At 32.9% G+C, this 24,652-nt stretch overlaps 1 protein-coding gene across 1 annotated transcript in view; it reads right to left on the minus strand.

The window, feature by feature from the left end:
* Positions 1–24,652, minus strand: part of LOC106712629 (GAS2-like protein pickled eggs) — a 58,642-nt gene that overhangs the window by 24,820 nt on the left and 9,170 nt on the right. The window contains exon 2 of the mRNA XM_045683138.1: positions 23,881–24,106. Coding sequence (XP_045539094.1) covers positions 23,881–24,063 — 183 coding nt within the window. The 5' untranslated portion in view covers positions 24,064–24,106. The remainder of the gene's footprint in view (positions 1–23,880; positions 24,107–24,652) is intronic.

Below are 24,652 nucleotides of genomic sequence, written 5' to 3' on the forward strand. Positions count from 1 at the left end.
TAATTATAGTAACATGGATGAGTACGTCAACACGAGACCGCGGAATAGAAATAACAATTATGAAGGTGATACTTTCGATATTGATTACGATGCGTACACGACGGCTCAGCCGCAGCCCGACAGTGACACAGGCACTGCGTCGGCGCCGACCACTGAGGCTGTAGGGCCAGCGGAGGCTGAAGATAGCACCTGGGCGGTTCCTGGAAGTTCCAACCAGGTGAGCACGGTATCCGGAGAATTAAATGAGAGGGCAAAAAGAGCGCTTCGTCGCGAATGGCGAAGGAAAGGGATGGAGTAAGGTCAAGTAAAAAAAAAAAAAAAAAAAAAAAAAAATCGTTACAGCACTTGGTCACATTTATCGCATTTCCTTTGGTTTTCTTTTCGTTTGATTAAACAAGCTTTTTGTTAGATATTAGTAAAATGTAATAATTAATATTAAAATTAATATCAACATAAAGTAATTTATATGATGTAAGATGAATAATTAGTTTCACTTGGTGGAGGAAGAAAATAGTAGATGTAAGTTAAACTTGTTAAAATGTATTTGAAAAAAAAAAAATCTGTTAGTTTATTTAGTTCATAGATTATCAAAATGTTATTAATTAGGAGAGAGATGTGTAGTATATTGAAGGTACTTATGAAAAGTAATAAATTAGTTGGCATCCGACCGCAGTGTTTTATTGACGTATCTTACATATACAATAGTATTTTTTATTTGAAAAATATCTTTGAGACTATTTAGAAGAAGGCTTTACTTTTCACAATAATTTTAGCGCATTCTTATTTTTAAAATGGGCAGTGGGTATTATGTCCTTAAAAAAATAAGTCTGATAAAGTATCTCGTTGTTTATTTTGCTAAATGCGAAAGCATTAAGGCGAAAATATCACATTTTGCATCAAACCACCTGCTTACACAGGCAGGAAACGGCAGAGTCGACAGGTGTTTCACTACGAGACGAGAATGAATAACAATTTTTTTTTATATTCGACTTACGATTTGACGAATAAACGAAGACGGACATCGTTTTTTAAATAATATGCTTTAATATTGCGATATTTTTTCTAATTTTTAAATAAAACGTATTGCAACTATATTTGCCAGTTTTATTTATTGTATATAAAACAAGTACAAACATATTTGTCACGTTTTATAGATTACTAGCTATCGCCCGCAACTACGTTCGCGCAAAATTAAAAAATAAATAAGTAAAAATTTAATAAGTAGCCTATGTGTTCTTCCAGACTATGTTCTGCATCTCTGCCAAATTTCATCAAGATCCGTTGATCCGTTACAGATATACCTTCAAACAAACATCCATCCATCCATCCAAACATTCGCATTCATAATATTAGTAACATTATTAGTATTTTACTTGACTTAGTGGTGTTTTTCGCAAAAATAGGTTCCATTCTAGTTTCTAGCCTAAGCAGCATGATCTATTTTGAAGGTCGCATTTTCTCATTTTCCACAGACTGAGCGTGTGAGTAGAATTACAATCAGAAAAAAAATCGATACACAAAAAATAACTAGCTAGTAACTCAACTCTATGTATGTAAAGAAAATATATACGCAATTAAAACATAACCGGCCTTTGCACACAGCGGGCTGCGCGGCTAAGGTCAGATCGAGACAATCGACCGATTAATTATTGCCAAATACAACGTGTTTACACTATACAGAGGACAAACTGACTCATCAAGATTATTCACACAAGATCACGGAAGCGCGAGCTAGATGAATTACGCGAAGCCGAATTCGGTAGCGAATTTATTTAATGTTTAAATTGCTACGTTCTGCGATTAATATAATCTGTAGGTTATTATTAATCGATACGTGGAGTCGGTTATACGAACAATGACTTAAAATTAGTAAACTAAAGATGGTATTGAATTGTCACTATCATCACGCAACTGTAACAAGTTTAAAGCAGAAACACTTAAGTTACACAAAACACAAGTTTCATACTCAAAAAAACATCGTAGTAGTGTACGTATATTAAAAACTAGCTTTTACCCGCGACTCCGTCCGCGCGGAATAAAAAAAAAAAGAAAAGAAAACGGGGTAAAAATTATCCTATGTCCTATTCCTGGTTCTAAGCTACCTGCCCACCAATTTTCATTCAAATCGATTCAGCCGTTCTTGAGTTATAAATGGTGTAACTAACACAACTTTCTTTTATATATATAGATGAAAGGATGGCATTATGCAATACAGGCAGAAATCAGCATTAAAACTACTTCACTTTGAAAACAAAGGAATAACACTATGCAACACAGGTACATCAGTAGTAAAACGTACGTTAGACATTTATAAGCTACAGGAATCATCTGTAAATCTATTTCCACTGTACAATCTTCGTATCTACCGTATTTACGTAATTCTAAAATCGATATCAACTGTAGTCCCTTACTGCTATATACACAGTCTAATGACTGGTTGTCACGATATATGCCACTCATAACGGAAAAACCCTCATAAGCCTTTGTTTCTATTACGAGTCCGCCCTAAATAAGGCTTAATAACTACAAAGGCATTGTTCTAGATATATGGTGAGATATTTTTGTATTATTGTGTTCAGACGAACTTATACCGTCCAGATTGATAATATAATCAAATGAGGCGATATTAAGAGCATCCGAAACCGACTTGTATGTATGCGCAGATGTATGAATGTAGAAGCGAGAGAGGTGTGTCAGGACTGCGCCAAATGGAAGTCCGTGGTCTCTGCCTACCCCTCTGGGTTCTGGGCGTTAGTTATGTTATTGTTGTTGATTTCCTTGTAGTATCATTTAAGTAAGAAACTTTAATTTAGCAATTAAAAATATCTCACTCAGAATCGTTTCTTGGCCACTAAGGAAGTCCCTTAGTATATATTTAATGAAAAACTACAATAGTAAGATTACTTAAGTAAAGCAACTACAAAAGCAGTTACCCACAGTAATTACGGTCTTCCATATTGCGTTTTGCATGTATTTGTAATTAAATTTATTCATTCACTTTACTTACGAATACCATTCAATGTATTAAATGTGCTGATGTGTACATACCTGTAACAAAAAAGTAGCAAATTAACATCTTTGTAAATCTTCCGTCAGTTAAGTTGAGATCATTCTATAATTAAGAAAAAAGACACCGAAAAACAACTATAAAAGACTCATTAAATAAAACACATGTTTATTGGTAGAGAAAGTCGATATTTTTAACCCGATTCTCAATAACATGTTAAAGGCAATAAAACTGCCACGAGCAACAATTTTATACAATCCAAAACAAACAGTACGTAACAATTCTTTTGCATCCAAACGATAAAAAATAAGTACTAATTAAAAAAGAAAAAGTTAGTATCTTAGATCTATTGATCAAGGCATCCATACGAAGGTAACATTGTATTTGAAAGTATAGAATCCGAATTTAATATGATAGGTCGAAATTAGCAGATTGCGGTTTGTCGCACGCACTCGCATATAGACTGACCAAAGTTATTTGAGACTTGTATTGATTTCATTTAATTCGTTCATGGTTACATTGTACCTTTAGTACCGTTCCTAGTTACTGCTGAACTCCACTAGTGTGATACTTAAGTAATAAAATTGAGAAACAAAATAGAGAAAATATTGTCAATAATATCTATAACGCCTCCTTGAACACTCCTGGAATAATAAAAAACGTGTTCCAATACTAAACAGTCTACCTAAGGATGTCAGATGTTCGAAATTTAAAAATTTAACAGATTAAAAGGTATTACCTAGAAAAATTATTGTAATGCAATTAATATTATATAATTACTAGCTGTCGCCCGCGACTCCGTCCGCGCGCAGTTAAAAAATGGGGGGGGGGGTTATGAAAAATAGATGTTGGCCGATTCTCAGACCTACTGAATATGCTCACAAAATTTCATCAAAATCGGTCAAGCCGTTTCGGAGGAGTATGGGAACGAAAACTGTGACACGAGAATTTTATATATTAGATTTTTTGTAGCAAACAAGTGACATTGCAGGAAAATTCTACAGCTCTTACATCAACATTATGTGTTTTCGGTAAGCAAATATAAAAAAAGAGTCTTATTCTAGTTGAAGAAATTAAATAATTAGATAAATTTCGAGGTAGCCAAATTACAAGCCTTTAAATTTAGTTTCCATTTCTATTAATAACATCTTTATGATGAGCGAAAGTTAGAAATCCAGAAAGGACAGGTTTATCATTTCACAGGCCCAGATTTCGTGATAATTCATATCGTTCTCAACAACGTGTTTCCATCGTTTAGTAGATATAGAATAACTATCAAGCGATTATCAACATCTCTGTCCATTAAAAAGATAATAAATAAGTTATACAACTAACTAAAATCTTTAGGGGCATTATTAAAGAGAGATTACCCTAAAGCTAAATTAAGTAAAATTTTCCCATGACTTTCTAACAGAAAACTTGACTCATAAAATAAGTTGGGCTATGACATGTTAGAAATAGATCCCGAATGAAAGTGACGACTCTTATCGATTCGCTAAATATATCGCCGATTATTCGATACTAATGAATCGATTCGCTTCAGAATGTAATAATCGATTATTATAACGATGTTATCATGCCCATGAAAGCGTCCGCCTCGGGCGACGATGTAAGAAAGTGTGGTCGTTAACGCATTATTGTTTATTACAGATGAATGGAATTGAAGTGTCCGTCTGTGGTCGTTGGATCTAATTTCAATATCTTTACCGATTTATTATTGCGCAAGCCGATGCATTAATATCTCAATTCTTAGCAACATTTATAAGAATAGATACAAGGCTAGTGTGAAAATTAAGTCGAAAAAAAAATGGTGTAGTCTTTCTAATGCGAAGTCGGTGCTGGTGCCTAGTGTAATTTTGCTACAAAGACAGTCGCTTTTTAATATCAAAAATGTTAGAAGAGGTTGTGAGAACTAAATTGAATGGCTCTCTAGCGAAATATAAAGAGGTGAAAAGAAATATAACCGGAGGTTAAATTTAATGTCTTTATATTCACGTAGTATTCTAATCTTGGGATCGAATATTAGATTTTAGATAGCATTTTAGTGGCTTTACGTAATTTGTTTATTATAAATAGCTAAAACTGTTTCTTCGTTTCATCCTGTTCACCTTAGGGATTAACTTTCAAATATATATTTTCTTAAAGTTTAAAAAACTTTTGAGTCCATAAATCTTTCAGGGAAGTATTCAATGCTGGCAACCTTGAATTATCTGAGGTTCAAAACTGAGTGATGTAATTTGTTACATCAGTGCGAGTCGAACTGCAGTCAAGGTCGGACGTCTATCAGACCCTACAGCTTCAATTGATTTCGTAAGATTGATGGGCTCATGTCAACAGCTCGAGCCTGTCTACAGCTTGGTTACTACCGATGTTGTTGATTGATGCCTCGGTGCTAATATCATATTTGCGTCCGATGACGCGACAGTTCCTTGTAGCAATCAATATTTTTTTGTTGAAGATTTTAAATTAACTTTTCATTCGAGTTTTTTCAAGTCATTACAAATACTAGACAAAAAATACAAGAAGAGCTGTTGTTTTTAAATCAAAATCAACAGCAAGTTAAGAAAGACTATTTGTTATAAATTCACACAAAAGTGTTTATGCGAAACTCTTATCAATTAAAGCCAAAGAGGGTACAGAAAAACGACAAATTATAATGAAATTTCACAAAAGTTGAAAAAATGAAAACCTCTAAATCATGTATTCGTGCCGTTTGATAACAGAAATCTTACATTTTTGTGGAAATAAAGATATAAAATATAAACAACCTTCTTTACAAGGACAAAGAATTCCCTAAATCTAAAGCATAACAATACAAATTACAGTAAAGAATTCAAACAAGGTTAAAACAACGCAATTTTATTATTAAGAAATGATGTCAAAACATTTTAGCCTTAGTACATAATTGTTTTCGAACAACATTAAGACAAATGACTGTACATTAAAGTCCGAACAAAAACAAAAGGAATTTTAAACATCCTGTAGCGGCCCTTTATTAGGCTATTACTGGATTAATTGTTGAGAATCAAATTGTTGCAAATGATTCTAGTTAAAAACTAATTCGAGAGAATAAATTCTAAGGTATACTTAGTGATGTCTAAGATAACTTCACTCATGAAACGTTAAGTGTCCTTAACTGTCTATTTAGTGAGAAACTACACTACTCCCCTTAGTGACCAATTAACAAATCTGCAGTTAGTGTGGTAAATACAATTTACAAGATAGTATTGACCATTGCACTGCTAAAACCGTTATCAGGATTTGTAAAACAACAGCGTTACGTTTAATCCCGTAGGAGTAATTGCGAATTCCTGTCACGTTGACACATCGCAGGAAAATTTGTGTCACAGACTGCAATAGAAATGTATGCGGGACATGAATGAAATTAATTTACTGACGACGTTACTTCCCGTACATATTTATTAAACAGCCTTTATAATAACTGAAAGGACTGAAGTATTTACAATCTATAGAAATATTTCAATTATGGAATGATGAGTTGAAAACTTGGATAGTTGATAATTTTCAAAGATAACAGTAACTTTTTAGTTAAAAATATTAACAAAGTTATTGAGATACATTAAGTAAACTCACGTGTAGTCCGATGTATACCATTGAAAAATAATATAAATGTAATACTAAATTTTATTTTAACTGTAAATCAACTAGCTTTCGCCCGCGATACAAAGAAGAGGAATTAAAAAAAAACATAACATAAGTAGCCAATGTGTTCTTCCAGACTATGTTCTACATTAGTGTCAAATTTCATCAAAATTCGTTGAGCCGTTCTGGAGATACATTGTAACAAACAGCTTTTAAATACAGCCATCCATTCATCCAAACATAAGCATTTATGTTATTACTAGCTGTCGCCCGCGACTCCGTCCGCGCGCAGTTAAAATAAACTAAATGGGGGGGGAGGTATGAAAAATAGATGTTGGCATATTCTCAGACCTACTCAATATGCTCACAAAATTTCATGAGAATCGGTCAAGCCGTTTCGGAGGCGTTTAACCACAAACACCGCGACACTAGAATTTTATATATTAGATTAATAAGATTATTATTAACAATAATAAATAATACCAATTGGCTTCACCATTGTGCGCGCGGAATTAAAAATCTAATAATAAATATAGCCGAGGTCATCCAGGGATAGTGTACATTCCGAACAGTGAAAGATTTTTTCCAAATCGTTTCAGTAATTTCGGAGAATATTCAATACAAACAAAAAATGAACAATCAAATCTTTCCTTCATAATATTAATACTGATATACTACGCTTCCTAACTAGCAAAACAATTACAACAGTAAAAGTTAGTAATACATGTAATTAATAAATGATTTGTAATCGTTTTATAATTGATGAAAGTAAATAAAAACTAGTTCCCATTTGAGGTGTAGGCAAACATTATCAACTATAATTTTTCACGCTTTTTACACTGTGTTGCAATTACACTATCCATTGATTGCGTTAGCCGTATTTCTTTGTTGTTTAATATCATTACAGCAAATACAATATAAGTATGTTGCAAGTTTTTTTTTTATTTGAAATTGTATCACAAGTTACTTTGAAAAAGTTCTTCGCAGTTAACATCAGTAATTGAGATTTCGTCAGTTATAATTTTTATATGAATCTTACAAATTATAAATGTGAATGTTTGTATGGATGGGTGGATGTTTCATTGAAGTTATATTCAGAACGGCTGCATAGATCTCTATGAAATCTTGGCATAGATTTAGAACATAGTCTGAAAGAAAACTTAGGCTACTTATTAAGTTTTATTTTAATTCCGCGCGGACGGAGTCGTGGCTGACAGCTAGTGTAAAATAAATTCATGAAAAATTGTGGGAATTCTTGAAACAATGTCAGTAAATTAGTGTTACAATACAATTAGTTTGAAGTTTTGAGTTATTATTAGTAACAATTATTTGATACAATCTTGAGAAGGAAAGACTTCGTTAGGAAATACTTCCTTGAGAAGTTTTTACAGACAATTAAAAGTAATTTCTATTAAATACCGTTCAAATTATACTTTCCAGAATGGTGTGAGAAATAAGAAATTAATTTGTGATAGGTTTGATAAGGACAAACAGGTTCAATCTGATTTATAAATGAGAGAAGGAAGTAAAACTCCTTATTTTCTTTGAAAACGACCAGAGCTGGGCATTAACTCGTTAATCCGTTAATCGTTAATTAACGAAGTTAACATTTTGCTTAACGGATTAACTTTTAAGTTAACTTCAAAAAGTGTTAACGCTTTTGTTAACTTCCGTTAAACTCAACTTCCGTTAATAAAAGTCCGTTAATCGTTAAATTAGAAACTTGGAGACGTGCTGTCATTTTGTTTAAATTACGCGCCACGCCACGCTCGTAAGTTCAGCTATGTTGGGCGACTGTCGGCGACTCGAATGGTGAACGAACGAGTTGATAATTGTTATATGTGAAGTTCGCGTGCAAGTGTGATGCATCAGAGCGTCCGGGAAAGACGTGACCAACAGGACAAAATCAAAAGAAGGTTCGAAATAGTATATTTCATTACGAGTGTATAAAAGCACGAGTATGTAATAGCCCACATTCCAAACACTCTTCGTCCCTGCAATACGCCACTTTTTGAACAACCGTATTAAAAGACTTTTTTAATCGTGCTTTTTCTTTAGCTTTTCCAAACTCGTGCGTTCTCTTTCCCAACTCTCAAAATAATGTCTGTTAAAAAGAAAAACCAACCACGAAGTTTTTACAAAAAAAAATCATTGAAGTTTTTATGTTTCATGGGAATATTTCTAAAAAGAAGCTCCTAATTTGTTACAATATCAAATTTAATGATTTGATTCAATCAATTAGGTTAGGTTTCATTTTATTACATCTCATTAAATTTCATTCTCATTTCATATCAATAAAAATAATCTACTGAAGACTTGGCTGTTTGTGCATAGTTCCCTTTGCCTACCCAGAATGGCTGGAGAAAACAAAAAAAAATCTCTGTTTGTATTCTTTTACGGTTGGCGCCATTTTCCAAACATTTTAGTTAGTTGAGTTTATTGTGTTTTTATTACTCTATTAAATTGCTTAATTTTTTCGCACCTGTATCAAAAATAGTTGTTTAGTACACGTGCGAAACTATCATTACAACTTGTTCCAACTGTCAACCCTCACCTTCGGCTGCGCCTTGGCTCGGGTAGACATTTTTGTCGGAACTCTTTGAAATGATAAGCTTTCCGCACTCGTAATGAAATATACTATAATACATTCATACTTGTCTCTTATACTAATGTGTACATTCTATAAATGTATAGTCAAATTACTTTTTTAAAAAGTGTCGCCACATAAGTGTAAAATTAGTATGTATAATTTTGGTATGGTTAACTGTTAACGATTAACTTTAACTTGCGTTAAATTTTCGAGAATTTAACGCTTTAACGATTAACGAAGTTAATTTTTTAATTAACGAATTAACGATTAACGAAGTTAACTTTTCGATTAACTGTGCCCACCTGTGAAAACGACTATTATAAATATCAGATTGATTTTAATAACACCACAATTCAGTCATATTTTGAATAATCTTAGATGATCTCTAGTACTTCTAATTCGATATCTTCAAAGACCACTTACCATGAAGTGAAAACCGTATTTGTTGCATATTAAAAAATAACAAACATATTTAATCGAACGTTTCAATCATACGAGCCGTCAGACGTCTCCGATGGTTACTTTTATCAGACAAGTGTTTGGACAAGATTTTTTATATCGATCGCATTAGTTTGATGTGCATGACGAGCCAAAAACGGGTTGCGACAATTAAGCTTACTTTCGAATTGTAGAGCAATATAAAGAAAGTGTTTACAACTAGTATTATACCATCCAAACTTAATGACGGCTCGCCATTTCGTGGGAAACGTTGTGCACAACATAATTTTCGGTATCGGCGGGATATAACTGTGGTTTTGACTGTATTAACAATTACATTATTACATTTTGTGATTACTTTTACGTTTTTACGTTACTTTTACGTAAGAGAAAAGAATAATATGTGTTAATACAAGAGTTATTGCAGTTAAAATCAACAGTAAAGGCATGCAAAGGCAAGGCAAAACCTCGGCACGGTTTCCTCAACTCCCTAGTTTTTCCAAATTCCCAAGGCACCAACAGAGAACTTCATAGCGGCTCGGGGTTTTGTTAGAACCGCTATGAAGTTTGAATCTTGTAATACTTGTATAAAACTTCATACGGATATGCCGGGGGCGTAGAACATTTCTATACCCTTCTACAGATTATCGAGTATTGTTTGCTCACAATGGCCAGTCCGTGCTTTCTTCACCCGATTTGGAGGTAAATTTCTGCAATTCTCGATGCTCAATGCTTTTTGTTCGAACTATTCTTTCGCCTTTAAGATTTGATTGTTCTTCGATAATAAATTTCATTTGCTATTGTCATTTTCGAAACTTTTACAATATTCTATACAAGTATGAATCTAGTGTGAATAAAGTATAGATAAATATCAAATAATATATATATAGCATAGTATATTAAAGCGGTAACAATTGACTGGAACGTATTGGCTTAACAGAGCAATACATTTCCGCAAACATGATTCACTACTTTAATACATTTATAAATTATTAAATCATGTTAACAAAGACTAGAATTTAACAATACATAAAGCTTTGACGTTAAATGGAGATATACAGATAATTTAAAATGGGTATTTTTTAATTCATACACTCAAGATCTATTTACTTTTTTTTTTCCTATTGCTTTGAACTCGTATTTAGTTGGATTTTTATTTATGTTATTTATGTAATTACATATCTTACAATTAACTTACATACTTAACAACATTATAAATACGAATGTTTAGATGAATAGATAGATGGATAGATGGATGTTTGTTTGAAGATATCTTCGGAACAGCTCAACGGATTTTGATTAAATTTGGCACACATATAGAACATAGTCTTTAAGAACGCACAGGCGACTAATAAAGTTTTTTTTTTAATGCCGCGCGGACGGAGTCGCGGGCGACAGCTAGTATATAATATATACATGATACAATAATATAGTATGATTACAAGAGCTAAGATTGACATCCCAAAGCAACGCCCTCTATCGTGGATGACGCAAAAAAGCGTATCTATTTTGCCTCTTCCGTGATAGAGGAACTTTTGTAAATCACGAACGAATAAAAAAACACATCAGAGCCTATATATAGAGTATCATATCCCGTCGTAGTTATTAGGTATCCCCTTATATCCTTGATATTGACCTCTAGTCGTCCCGTGGGTTATATAATACACATCTATACAATATTGCATCATAATTTTATTAGCAGCTCATTATTAATGCTGATCACTGCAAAACTTTACTTCGCCAAAACATAACACAAGCGTCAAACACTGGCCATATTTGACAGAACGTAAACGGCGATATGACGCGCGCAATTATTGTAGGTACAGCTTAATACAATCTTAATAATTTAAATGCAAATGTTTGGATGGACGGATAATAATCCATCCATCCAAACAATAGTATGTTTTGGAACGAAGTTCCTTATCGCGCGTTATGAAAGGGGGCTAGACGGAAAAAATTCTTACGAAAAGTTTTTGCTATAGTAAGTATGTTAACGACGAATGAGCGCTACTTCACCATGGCAACGACGTGACAATATATAACGAAAATTCATAGAAATAAAATGTACTTCTTGTGAAGACTTAAGTTTTTTATTCATAGAATAAACATTGGTTCCTTCACTAATTAATTGAAAGGAACTTCGTTCCATCCGGGTGTTCCTTGACACCTCTCAAGTTTTTTTATTAGTTATCACCAGAACGGCTCAACGGATCTGCATGATATTTGGCATGGCTATAGAACATAGTCTGGAAGAACACATAAGCCTAATAATTAAGTTTTTTTTCTTTAATTCCGCAATGACGGAGTCGCCGACGACAGCTACTCTGCTATAAAATGTTGATAATTTATTTAAACTTGCCGTTTCTTAAATTCATAAAACGACCACCGTATTTTAATGAATTTTCCTAATATTATTGTCTTGCAATGCGTTTTGTCAATTCTGTTACTTTACTAAGAAGCTTTAAGAAAAACAAATTCACTGTCAGTCTATATCAGTTAACATTCGGGAATTATTTGCATTCAGAGTCTTGGTCAAAGGAGATTTTTAATGTAGATTAATTTTAAGAATCTATAGGGAACAACTGTTTCATTAAAACCATTAAAATACTGACTGCTGCAGTGTTTTATTTTGTAATATATTTATTTAATTGAATAATAATAGACAAAGTCGAAATCAATATGATATCATAGATTTTATTTCTGACTAATGAGGTCTTCCTCTAATCTTGCCGCATCAGTCATCCGGCGTAGATACGGGATGCATTGACTTGTTACGTTATGTCCGTGCGTGGGTGATACTCGTCTTTTCTCAGTTCGTAATTTTATAGTAGAAGTCTTAAAGAGACTCTTTTGTGTTTACTACAAATTGTAATGGTCCATAGTGATAAAATATGTAAAGAGGTTTTGAAGTTTACAGTTATTCTTCCGCACGTTAAAGAAAAAAAAAATTGACAGTTAAGATTTTAGTATGAAAATCTTTTAATTTTGAAAACATACTTAATAACATCTAAAAAAAAATGTTGTAGAATCACTTTTTGAGTAACCATGTAAAAAAAAGTAACTTTTCACAAAAACTTTTAACAAAAAATCTTTGCCATAATTTATCAAAAATGGTCAGCAGTCATGTCAATATTTCTTTATCTATTGGTTCTTTCAAAAATTAATGACATGTCTGTTTATTTATATGTTTTGATCTATGACCGCGCTCACGTCGCCGCCACATCCTGTTTGCACATGCTGATGTCTTGTGTCCAGTTAACCGAGACTCCCGTCCGTCAATTATTGTCTGAACTTGTCAAATTAGAAACAGGTCATTTTATACCAGGCACAGTGTGGAAGAGAACCGTTTGTCACTGCAGTACTTTGATATTGCATTTTGTACTTTATTACCATAGTATAAAACTTTAAATTGATTTTTAAATATATAGTTTTATTAAATAGAACAGGGACCCATTTTTGAAATCTTACTAATATTATTAATTCGAAAGTTTAGATGGATTAGTGGATGGATGGATAGATGGAATGTTTGTTAGAAGGTATCTCCGGAGCGGCTCAACGGATCTTGATGAAATTTGTCAATTATGCAGAACATAGTCTAGATAGTCTAGAAGAACACATAGGCTACTTAAGTATTAAGTTTTTAATTTAATTCCGCGCGGACGCAGTCGCAGGCGACAGCTAGTATTGGTCATGTTAAATTAGGTTTAATTGATTGCAAACAATTGTTACGTCATATTTGCTACAAATGTTTAGGCGCCATTAAAAACAATATTTATAAATGTTAATAGAATTGCAAATGAAATATTTAAAATAATATCGAACAAAGTATCGTAAAAACTCAACACTATAATAATTACTGGCCATAAACACAAGTAAACAAATAAATATCGAGTAATTATTATTCGAATAAATAAATCATCAGTATATCGGAAACAATATAGGTCTTGGACAACCTCTGACAATAAATAGAATCTTCATCGATACATCGATTCGATAAACATAATTAATCGATTCACCCACTTAATAATCGATAAAAAACACTCATATTTTTATTAAAGAGACGTAAAATATGACACCGTCGTATATAAACTGTAAAAAAGAATTTAATGACGAATAATAATTTATCATGATATGTAGCAAAGACCTTGCAACCACGTAAAAGTCTCTCTTACCTCCATCGTCCGTAATTACAATTATCGACCCTAAAAACTACAGTTTAAGGTCGTAATTGCAGAAAAAAACTACTGTCAGGTAATAATTGACAATTTTACATTTATAAGGCGTAGTTACGCATTTTGGAGTTTCATATTCTTGAACCCGAATTGTACGAAGCTCCCTTTTGATTTATACCATTTTTATATTCATCTTAACGAGAGAATTGTTTTGGCTTAAATAAAAATTACATTATATGACGCATTTAATTATAGAGCCAATTGTATAGCAAAAAGATAATAAGGTTTCAGTTGACAACGCTTTTCTTTTGAGAAATACAAGCGTACACAAGACGCATACATATGAACGTTATCATACAAGGGTAAGTTACATCTCAATATAATATACCACAAATTTAATTATAAGAGAATGTTGGCATTAAAGGTCTATTGAGCTTTACACATTTCTATAAGAAAAACTTCATCCTCATAGTAAAAGATCTTTTTTTTATCACTAAAGAACAAGCACCTAACCTACCCCTAAATAGCGAAGCGTCCGCTGCCTATAGATATCCACAATTGCAGATGCGTTGCCTACCTTTAATCGACAGAGGAGGGAACGCAAAGAAAGAGGACATATTACCTCTTCCTATGCGTTCTTTCCTCCGTCAAATCGACTTTACCTTCCCATCCTGTTTCCCATCAGTTCCCTCATCTGATTATTTCAACAATCTTTTTTTTTAAATTGGTAATTAAAATTTAATCTTTACAAATCCCTTATCCTACTTACTATTTCTATACGATAACGTGATAAAGTTTTAAATTAATTTGCAACGGCTCAACTCACATTCTCGTATGCTCGTCCGGTGACAGCACCGACTAGTTGCGGACCCGTCGGGGGTCCATCTTCAGGGCGAGTGTTTATTTAAAAACATCAAATAAACACTCGCCCTTAAGATGTACCCCCGAAAGTTTAAACAATTTAAGTAATAAAGTTTAATTACTAAAACGTAGCATTATTTCGATTTTGTATTTAGGTCTTAAGTGGTATCGAACTTTAAAACGTGCTTAAACATGCGGTCATGAGATTAATCTTATAAATTGTATAAACGTCGATAAATCGCACCTCACGGTCATAATCCTCGATCAGCTATCAATCATCTACGTTCCGCTCATGCCTTTTATATCATATACATAATTTTCAACGGTAATAAACATGTCTTATTGCCACGGAAACGCCTCAAAGGTTTCCATTTAGCTCGAAAAAGTCAATTTAAGGACAGTCAGTTGAGGTCAAAGGCGATTAAGAATTTGTAGGAAATGAACCGATCAAAGTTTTCAATAAGATTTAAGGTGATTTAAGCTTTTTTAATTAGCATTCATGCACGTGATTGTATATAAGGATAACTGGTTGAAATATGAAATATTGTTTAATAATTCAGATTAAATTAAACTCATTATAAAAAATACCGCTTTAGAGGTTACTATTGAGCTATGATTTATTTCAGCATTGTTCAATCTCTTAAATTAAAAATGGAACTCACGATGAGATCTAAAAATAGACAAACTGACATGTCCCTTAACATTTATAAATAAAGAGGCCTTCGCTCATATTTCGATGCGCCCGCATCTCTATGGACAGGTCACGATGACAATGAATTTTGACAATGACAGATGCTGTCCCGCGAACGTTTAATAATAACCATTAAAGGCGCGAAAAACTGCACCGGTGCCGCCATTACGAGTGTCATAATGTCAAAAATAGCACATTCGCATATTGAGTTTAACTTGGTTAAGGGCATTACGACTTACAACGATGCCACTGTTTTTCGTACAAACTTATTACAACTTTAAGTATGAATACTATCAAAATAAACACACACTTTTTATCAATGACTCAGACCAACACTTAGTGGTAGAATAGTTATCGAAAGACACCTGACCTCAAAATTGGTTCAGTGGCTTAGGTTACAAAGGATTGCAATAAAGGGAACGATAGGAAAAAAATACCGTTTATGAGACCGTCGGGTAAAAAAGAAGCAGTCGAAAAAAGACTGAAAATTGAATACAGACAAGACTATAAGTATATAATTAGATTAGAGAAATCAAGCTACAATAATTGACAAACCATTTTATAAGAACAGCCTCAAGGTAAAATGTGTTACCTAATAAAAAAATTAACAATAACAAAAGCACTGTCATTTCGAGAAACACCCTCCCGCCGGGAACAGTATTATCAATCACATTGTCAGACATTTTAACAAGATCTTCGAGGAACTTTGACAGTTGACAGATGTCAAAACTGAAGCAAAAACTTGTCGCTTGCCAAAAATAATTACCATAAAATGGAACGTGTAGGCCTAATTATTTCCTGAATTACTTGATTGATGGAGTGACATTTAAAGATTATACAAATCATTCACAGTTCGAGGTTTATGATTTATTTTATCTCAAAACTTTTATAAATAAATTTACCACGGAATAATCTAAAATTCACTAATATGGCAATATTTGACAATTTTTTACAAAAACTTCCGGTTTGAAAATTACCAATGAAATGTCAGTTACCGTGTTAAAAATTGGCCAATACACAGAAAATTACGTTTTACGAATAAAATATTAATTAAAAATAATTTCACTGAATGTTGCCTTAACCTTTATTCTCTTGTTCTTGAGTTTTTTGTAAGAAATTTTAGCAGATACCTTGTATGGTGTGTATATGTCCATGGTTACTTTCGTGGAATAAGTGTAATAAGCTTGTTGTAACAGTTTATATGATAATTAGAAGTCAATCGTCTTACTAAAGCGTCATGAGTGACTGCCCAAGCCAAGTTCATCTCTCGGGAGCCTTTGAGTCCAGTCACTCCATGGAGCGTCCACCGAAGCGATCTAAGAGCTCGGCGGCCTCCCAATCCGGTAATAATAACGAAGTAAAAGCCCTAGCCGAGGCTCCTGGGACAGCCATCAAGCCTAGTTACTCTTAAACGAGATTTAGGCTAAGTGCCATCTGCGACCGACCACCTTAAGCCCGGTGAAGCTGTAAATGCCTCTTCAAGGCAAACAGTGAGTCACAAAAAAATCATCTTGCGTTATATTTTATCGAATAACGTTACGTTAACGTCTTACGTTAATCAAATTTGGACGATATACAATAGGTTTTTAATCTATGTGCTAGACTGGCCGACTATTGGTACGTAGGTATACCATATTTTTTGTCACGACTTATAACAGGTTAACCATTGATTTGTTATACTATTTTGAAATGCAAAATGCACATTACAAAAGTAACTACGAAAACGATAACTGGCCCGAAACGACCTGTTTACTGAAGTGTACTATGTAGGTATTTATAGAGAACGATAAAGACGGTAGAGGTTAAGACTTGAGTGTATCAAATCAATATGAGAAATAACTAACAAACGCTTATCGACATCCGCGATAAAATACCAACATAACGAACATAAATTCACTTCGATCAGTGATCGAGCGGCATAACAAAATAACCGTAGAACTCCACTGCCTTGATACTTTTGTAAATACATAATGTCATCCCTTTCATTCGCTTTGACAAAACTGCGACTACAATATGTATAAAAGTGACACGGCAATCAAAGTCTACGTTTACGTTGAAATTGATTTGCATAAAATCATCTGCCAATACAATTGATGAAAAACAATACAATGGAAAACGTGATTTGTTAATAGAATAAGTATTAATATAACGACCGTGGTTTTCTACTGTTGTTGTACAAGAATATATTCGTCGTCTTTTGGTATATGCTTTCAGAGTTCGCGAGTTTTTTTTTTAATTTGTCTTATTATTCTATTTTTTGGAATTGTTCGTGGAATTTTTCGATTCGAATTCCGAATTAAGCCTTCTGTAGTTATAAACAATACCCATAGATAATAAATATCGTGATCCATGTGACCTGTATAACAAAGTAAATAATGACCACTAACGGTCAACATTCCGTATTCGAAGTCACGCTGCGGGAGGCGTGAGAATAAGATAATATCGCCCCATTGGTTTGCAAAGCGAATGTTGATTTTGGAATGTCATTTTCTATGTGTGATTCTTAGCAATTTAATTTCATTGAACATAAAGAAGTGGACATTTACGCAAATAAAACATAATGTTGTTACATTGTGTTAGTGAATTGTATTTAATTTCTTACTACATCTTACTAATAGTATAAACTAGCTTTTACCCGCGACTCGGTCCGCGCGGAATAAAAAATAGAAAACGGGGTAAAAATTATCCTATGTCCGTTTCCTGGTTCTAAGCTACCTGCCCACCAATTTTCAGTCAAATCAGATTCAGCCGTTCTTGAGTTATAAATAGTGTAACTAACACGACTTTCTTTTATATATATAGATGCGAATGTTTAGATGGATGGATGTTTGTTTGAAGGTATCTCCAGAAAGGCTTAATGGATCTTGATGAAATTTGGCACAGATGTAGAATTCGGATTCGCGGACGACAGCTAATTTCATATATTTTCTTCACAAGTTTTCTTATACCTCGAATACGTGATAAGTAAAAAGCTTAAATATAAAGAATATATTCATAAAGCGTTTTCTTTTATTGAACTGAATTTGTAACTGAAACCATAACAAATATCAATAACAAATACTATTTATCGTATTGTTTATGTATTACATAATGTATTAATCGCATATTTTTTCAATAATCCGACATAACAACGTCTAATTAGCAGTATCGGTAATAGAGCAGTGAAAGAATCAATCGAAGTAAGGCCGTGGATCGTGGCCTTGCGTTGCCGTACTGATCGTTATCTATCGTTAGACGGCAATTATCGAAGCATTGAAGGCGCGAGGGCGGAGGCGCATTCACGGTAGGGTTGTCAAATGTTTTTATAAAATGTACAGATTATAAAAAATTCTAAATTAAACCGTTCCTACTATCTTATTTAATTGGTCGCTAAGACACACCCTTAGTGTTGATTTTATATACTATATCTGCATTTAGGTGAACTTTAAAATCTTTAAACTAAGCTGTTCCAGTCATGTTGATGATTATGTCAGTCTATAACTTTTAACTGTATTTAAAATATTAATAAGAAAGAAAAAAAAATTGATGGACAGTACTAATTTTTTTCGACTAAATATATCGGATGTGGCAACCCTAAGATCCACTAACAGTGGCGCCAACTTAAGAGAATTGAGTAATGAAATAATTCTCTTATAAATATTGGTTTTAAACAGTATCGATTTACTAATGGCGTGTAACTAAACATTAATCAATAGCTTTAATAGGTAATGTTAATATTGACTATATTTAACATTTTGCGATGACGTTGATAATACGATAAAACAGTAATTTATTAAATTTCTAGTAATAGTTTTTGAGGACCTATTCTATTTTATTTTTTCAACCATTTTGTAAAAGATGAAAGTATTGGGCTTAGCTAGGATTTAGGCTTATAATTTGTACGTTATTCGATCTATTCCACCAATTTAGTTTTAAAATAATATCTAACATATACGTTTGTTTTATCCATACATTTGTGTATGGAATTAAATTGATACGACCCTTACACTATTAATAAATGAAACATTATCTTAGTACATTTCAAAGGAAATTATTGTATTAGATAGTTGTAGTAGAGCATGCACGTTATTTTCAATCGGGTGAATTTCACGCACGAATCGCCACCGCGGCTACACTGGCAACACTAATTATAGGGTCCAGACATCCACGTGTCCTCAGTCTGTCACGACTGACCTTAGGCGGAATGTTGCCATATAATTATCACATAAAATATTGTTTGACATTATCGACATATTCCACTCATTTTAACTAGAGCGCCCAGGGCGTACATTTGAAATATAGTTTCTTAGATTTGCATTTAAAAATAGTTCCATGCATCTATGAATACTGATTAATATAATTTGTATTTTATTTTATTTCAAATTATACTTTTCCATCAAAAAAATACCATAGAACAAAATATTCTGTTAACAGGAAGACTTTTATTTATTACTAGCTGTCGCCCGCGAATCCGTCCGAGCGCAGTTAAAAAAAAAATGAAAAATAGATGTTGTCCGATTCTCAGACCTACTGAATATGCTCACAAAATTTCATGAGAATCGGTCAAGCCGTTTCGGAGGAGTATGGCAACGAAAACTGTAACACGAGAATTTTATATATTAGACAGAGCAGTCCCTTGTTTCATGAATCCCTCTTCAATTAAACACTGAGTCATAAACAACGAAAGTAGATCGTGGCTAAAACAAATGTTATACTTCCCGACCAGATAGCACGACTGAATGTCTGACGAATCAAGAATTTCTTCGAAAGACGCGCATATGAATCAGCGTTACAAAGGTACGATAAAATTTATTTGCGTTACAAATATGTTAAACTTACGACTATTGTTTAGACTGGAGTGCTGTTAGGTGACAAACCAAATTCGTTATTCCCCGCACCTTTGTACGCGCTCATTTTCTATTCCGCGAATAAAAGATATTATTAACATTGAATGTATGAATTAGTCAAAAAAATGTTGTCACTCATAATGCTTATTAGGTATACGTCTTATCAAAAATCTTGGTGGCTCGATGTCATCTACGTGCTCCGTACACTCCAACTCCGTAAACAAAATATTGTATTCGGAGCGACTCGAGTTAAGTTCTGAGCCGAAAAGATATTTGAAAATCTCAATGCCATTGTAAACAACATATGTATATTTTCGAAAGGAAACTGCGTTTGGATATTTATTTACTTTTAAAGAAATGCTAAATAAATAATACTTACATTCAGTCATATTAACCGATATAGTTTTGAAAATAAGTCTAAACAGATATCTGGTTATAAGCGGTATCAAATATATTTATATAATCTAGATAAATAAATCATAGAGAAGTGTGAATTAATACGTTACGATACGTTTGAAGTATCTACATGTCTTCCACTAGCCTCGATATGTTGAAATGAATTAGCGAGTGCTTTGTCGCAATTCCACTCGATGTATTTCGTAAACGCCATTGTTTCCACTATAATGATATTTTCTGTCAACGTTAATAAATGATGATAACATTTTACCAACTAAAAAACCGCATTTGCAAAATTTATATGAACCATATCCTTCTAACGGTTTTTAATTTACTGAACTGAAAAAAGCTCTGCAAATGTACGTGACTCTGTATACGTGAGTGACATTGTTTTGTAGAAATTAAATCTTTATGAAACATCTTAAAAATTTGAAAAATAAATCCCGTTTTAATATTTAAATTGAATCAAATCTATATTCAACCTCCATAGGTTGAGCAACAAGAACGTTAACGTATTTATAAAGGTTGAAAAAAAGTAACAGCTCTTTAGTAACTTCGATAAAAAAATCCAAACTATTTCGTAACTATTAGCACGTGCTAAGTACTAGTAATTATAATCTGACAGCTGTTTTGTAAAATGTCGCATTAGAATTGTAGTTACATTTTTATACACGTATATTGCGATATACTAAATGTGTAAATTTAATAAGCCCGAGGCGTGGGTCCGTAACCGATGGGTATGATTGTGAAAAAGACAAGATGCGATAAGCTGAGAATATTATTTTATAACATAAAAGTAATCTTCTACTAAAGAAACAGTGAAAAAAACACATTATCTCTATTTTCTCATAAAAAATGAAAAGGGTAACAATATACGTATGAGACGACAGTGGAAATTAACAATACAGTACAGAATCTAAAAAAGTTATAAACAAACACTGAAGCACTGTTTAGGCATCTGTTCCACACAATAGAAAAAAAATGTATTTAAACATAACCGATTATTAATAAAAACATGTTTTAATCTTGACCTTTATCAATAGTGCTATTATAATGGAAAGTAATGACATCAAACATATCAATTTCTTAACAAAGAAAAGAGTTACATCAATTAAGCTACCTTATAAGAGATGTAACTCTTTTCGTGAGATGGATCGATATCGATTTCTCGACTAAAATATCTCGAATACTTCGAAAGTAAACAACTTATTCAATATTTCTTGGCATTTTACTATAACCAAGTGCGTATCTTTATAATTTCTGTCGTATTACTTTATCGAAAGTAAAAAATTCATTCACATAAATTAAAATCATCTTTAAATACTTCATCGACTTGTAGTAATTAAAAGTGTCGTAACTGAACATAAAGAAACACCGGTCTTAATGGCGCGCCTTGGAAGACGCCATTGCTTGAATGCTTTAGTACGTTAATGTAAATTTAAACCCACTAAAATGCTTTAAAAGTATTCATTTCTTAAACTCGTCAAAGTAATAAAGACACGTAAAAAAAAGGAGTCAAAGAAATAATTTTCGTAACAACGAATATAGACACACGAGTGAATAAAATTGTATGTAACTTTGGAAAAAAAATCTATACTGAAATTTCATTGATTTGAAATTCGAAACTTAATGACGCAATCGCCTTATACGAGTAACTGAAGTTAAAATGTAAGTAACATAATAAAGTAACGTAACTGCAAAAACCAAACATCATAATACAACCACTCGTTATGAAGCGAGACTAAAACGATACTGTATAATAAAAGATACCCGTCTTGCACACAATTTCCTTATTTGTAATATTGATTCGTGCATAAGAAATAGCAGCAAAAAGCTAAGCTATGTTTAATATCGTTGTTGCAGTTGCATCACAATGTAACAACGTGCATTTTCTTTTTCTAGGCGTAACTCTTCATAACAGAATATCAAGCCGTATAAGAAGTAAGTATTTACTATTGTGAAAAGAATAGAAAAGAAGATGAAGAAGGAAGACCAAGATATGATATATAGGAAGATAAGTACCAAGAAGATTAAGAGAACTATAGAATCGCACAAGGAAAAGGACATTTGAAATTACTCCACCGACGAATTCGATGTCGTCCATAAAACAATGTTGATGAAGCAGTATTAGTGGTTACCACATTCAATATTTCATTTGTCTGTGAATTTTGCATTGTAAAAGTTTTGTTGCCTTTTTTTCTCACTCCTTCATATCTTGTATTGATCAAATGCTCAGTATTGCAATCACTTTGATATTACTTATTATAATGAAATCCGAATGCATGTTTTGGTGAAATTACGCGAAATTACGATTATCAAAAGTTATTATACTTGTAGTTTAATTGATTGTAAGAAACATGATTGATATTGAAGTAAGAAAGTCGATTCTTAATGTGAATAACATGTACAAATAATCGTATGAAAAGAGGCCAAGAAAATATTATCGATGATAAAAGGTGCCGCATAAAAATATAAATTGATAATATTCCTAGTACATATACTACGCTAGAATAGCAATAACTTATCTAAGATTCCTCATTTCTTAATACTTTTCTTCAATATAACGTATCCATTACTGACTAATCAAGCATTGGATCTTTTTCAATAAACTAGCTGTTGCCCGCGACTTCGTCTGCGCAGAATTAAAAAAAAAGCTTAATATGTAGCCTATATGTTCTTCCAGACTATGTTTTATATCTATACCAAATTTCATTAAGCTGCATTAATACTTTCTGGAGATACCTTCAAACAAACATCATTATCCATCCAGTCATGAATTTATTAAATTTTTTCTGTCATAAGAACCTTCTCCTGACAATAACAAACACAACAAAAAATGAAATCGGTCCAGCCGTTCACGCGTGATGGCGTGACCAAGGGATATAGGGATTCATTTTTATATATATAGATTATGTTGTATGAAGAAATAGAAACTAAAACACGAACGATTATAAGACAAATGATGTTCATAAAAAAAGCCATAAGTTATTATATTGTAATTTAAAATCTTACTTAGAAGATACATCTACATTTCCGATACAATGGGCGTCGTTATCACATAGAATCCAAGATAACGGTGGCATACTCGTATGTTATAACTATAACAGAATCTGAGGACTTTAAAAATGTTACCAGTACCTTTTTGGAAGCAGGTTTTTTGTTCAAATAGGTAAAATAAGGATTTTACCTAAAACAGCATATTCATTTGACGGCATGTTTGAATAAGGTTTAATCACAACAAAATCAAGACAGGATGGAATCGTATGAGTTGATAACACCAATAACATTACACTTACCCTGCAAAGTGCGACGCCTGTGTCAAGTCTGTCAAGGAAATTCTCAGCGGTAATCCTCAGTTCTGGATACAACAGTGTCAACCATTCCGCAAGATCCTCTTTCATAGCATACAAGTACTCCTCGGAGGACTTGAAGGGCCTGAAAGGCCGCGTCTCCAGAAGCAAAGCGCCTGCGGCCGCCATCGTTGTGACTCTCTTATTGGTCTTCAATTGGACATAACGGGTTCTGAAACAAAAGAAGGATGACTTTAAACTACATAATGTTGCAACTTTTAAAGATTACCTCATAAATAACGTAGCAAATGAATCAATAAAAAATCTCTTTGTTCTGACGGATAACTGTCACTAAAAATGGAAAAAATAATAATTTGACATAAGCAAATTAATTAAGATTGACAATAGGAATACATATCTTTCTAATGACTTTAACAATCAATGTACATACACATCTATATATATAAAAGAAAGTTGTGTTAGTTACACTATTTATAACTCAAGAACGGCTGAATCGATTTGACTGAAAATTGGTGGGCATGTAGCTTAGAACCAGGAATAGGACATAGGATAATTTTTACCCCGTTTTCTTTTTTTTTATTCCGCGCGGACGGAGTCGCGGGTAAAAGCTAGTTCGTTATAAATGTAATGTTTCATAGCACAATACTTGACACGAAAAATCCATAACAGGATAAAGTCGAGTAATTAAGACAAATCGTATTCCTAGAACATTAGTAGAAAAACCTTGGCAGCAATAAAATGTCCTATTATTTTATAA

Source organism: Papilio machaon, chromosome 21 (genome assembly GCF_912999745.1).
Source record: "Papilio machaon chromosome 21, ilPapMach1.1, whole genome shotgun sequence".
NCBI classification, from domain to species: Eukaryota; Metazoa; Arthropoda; class Insecta; order Lepidoptera; family Papilionidae; genus Papilio; species Papilio machaon.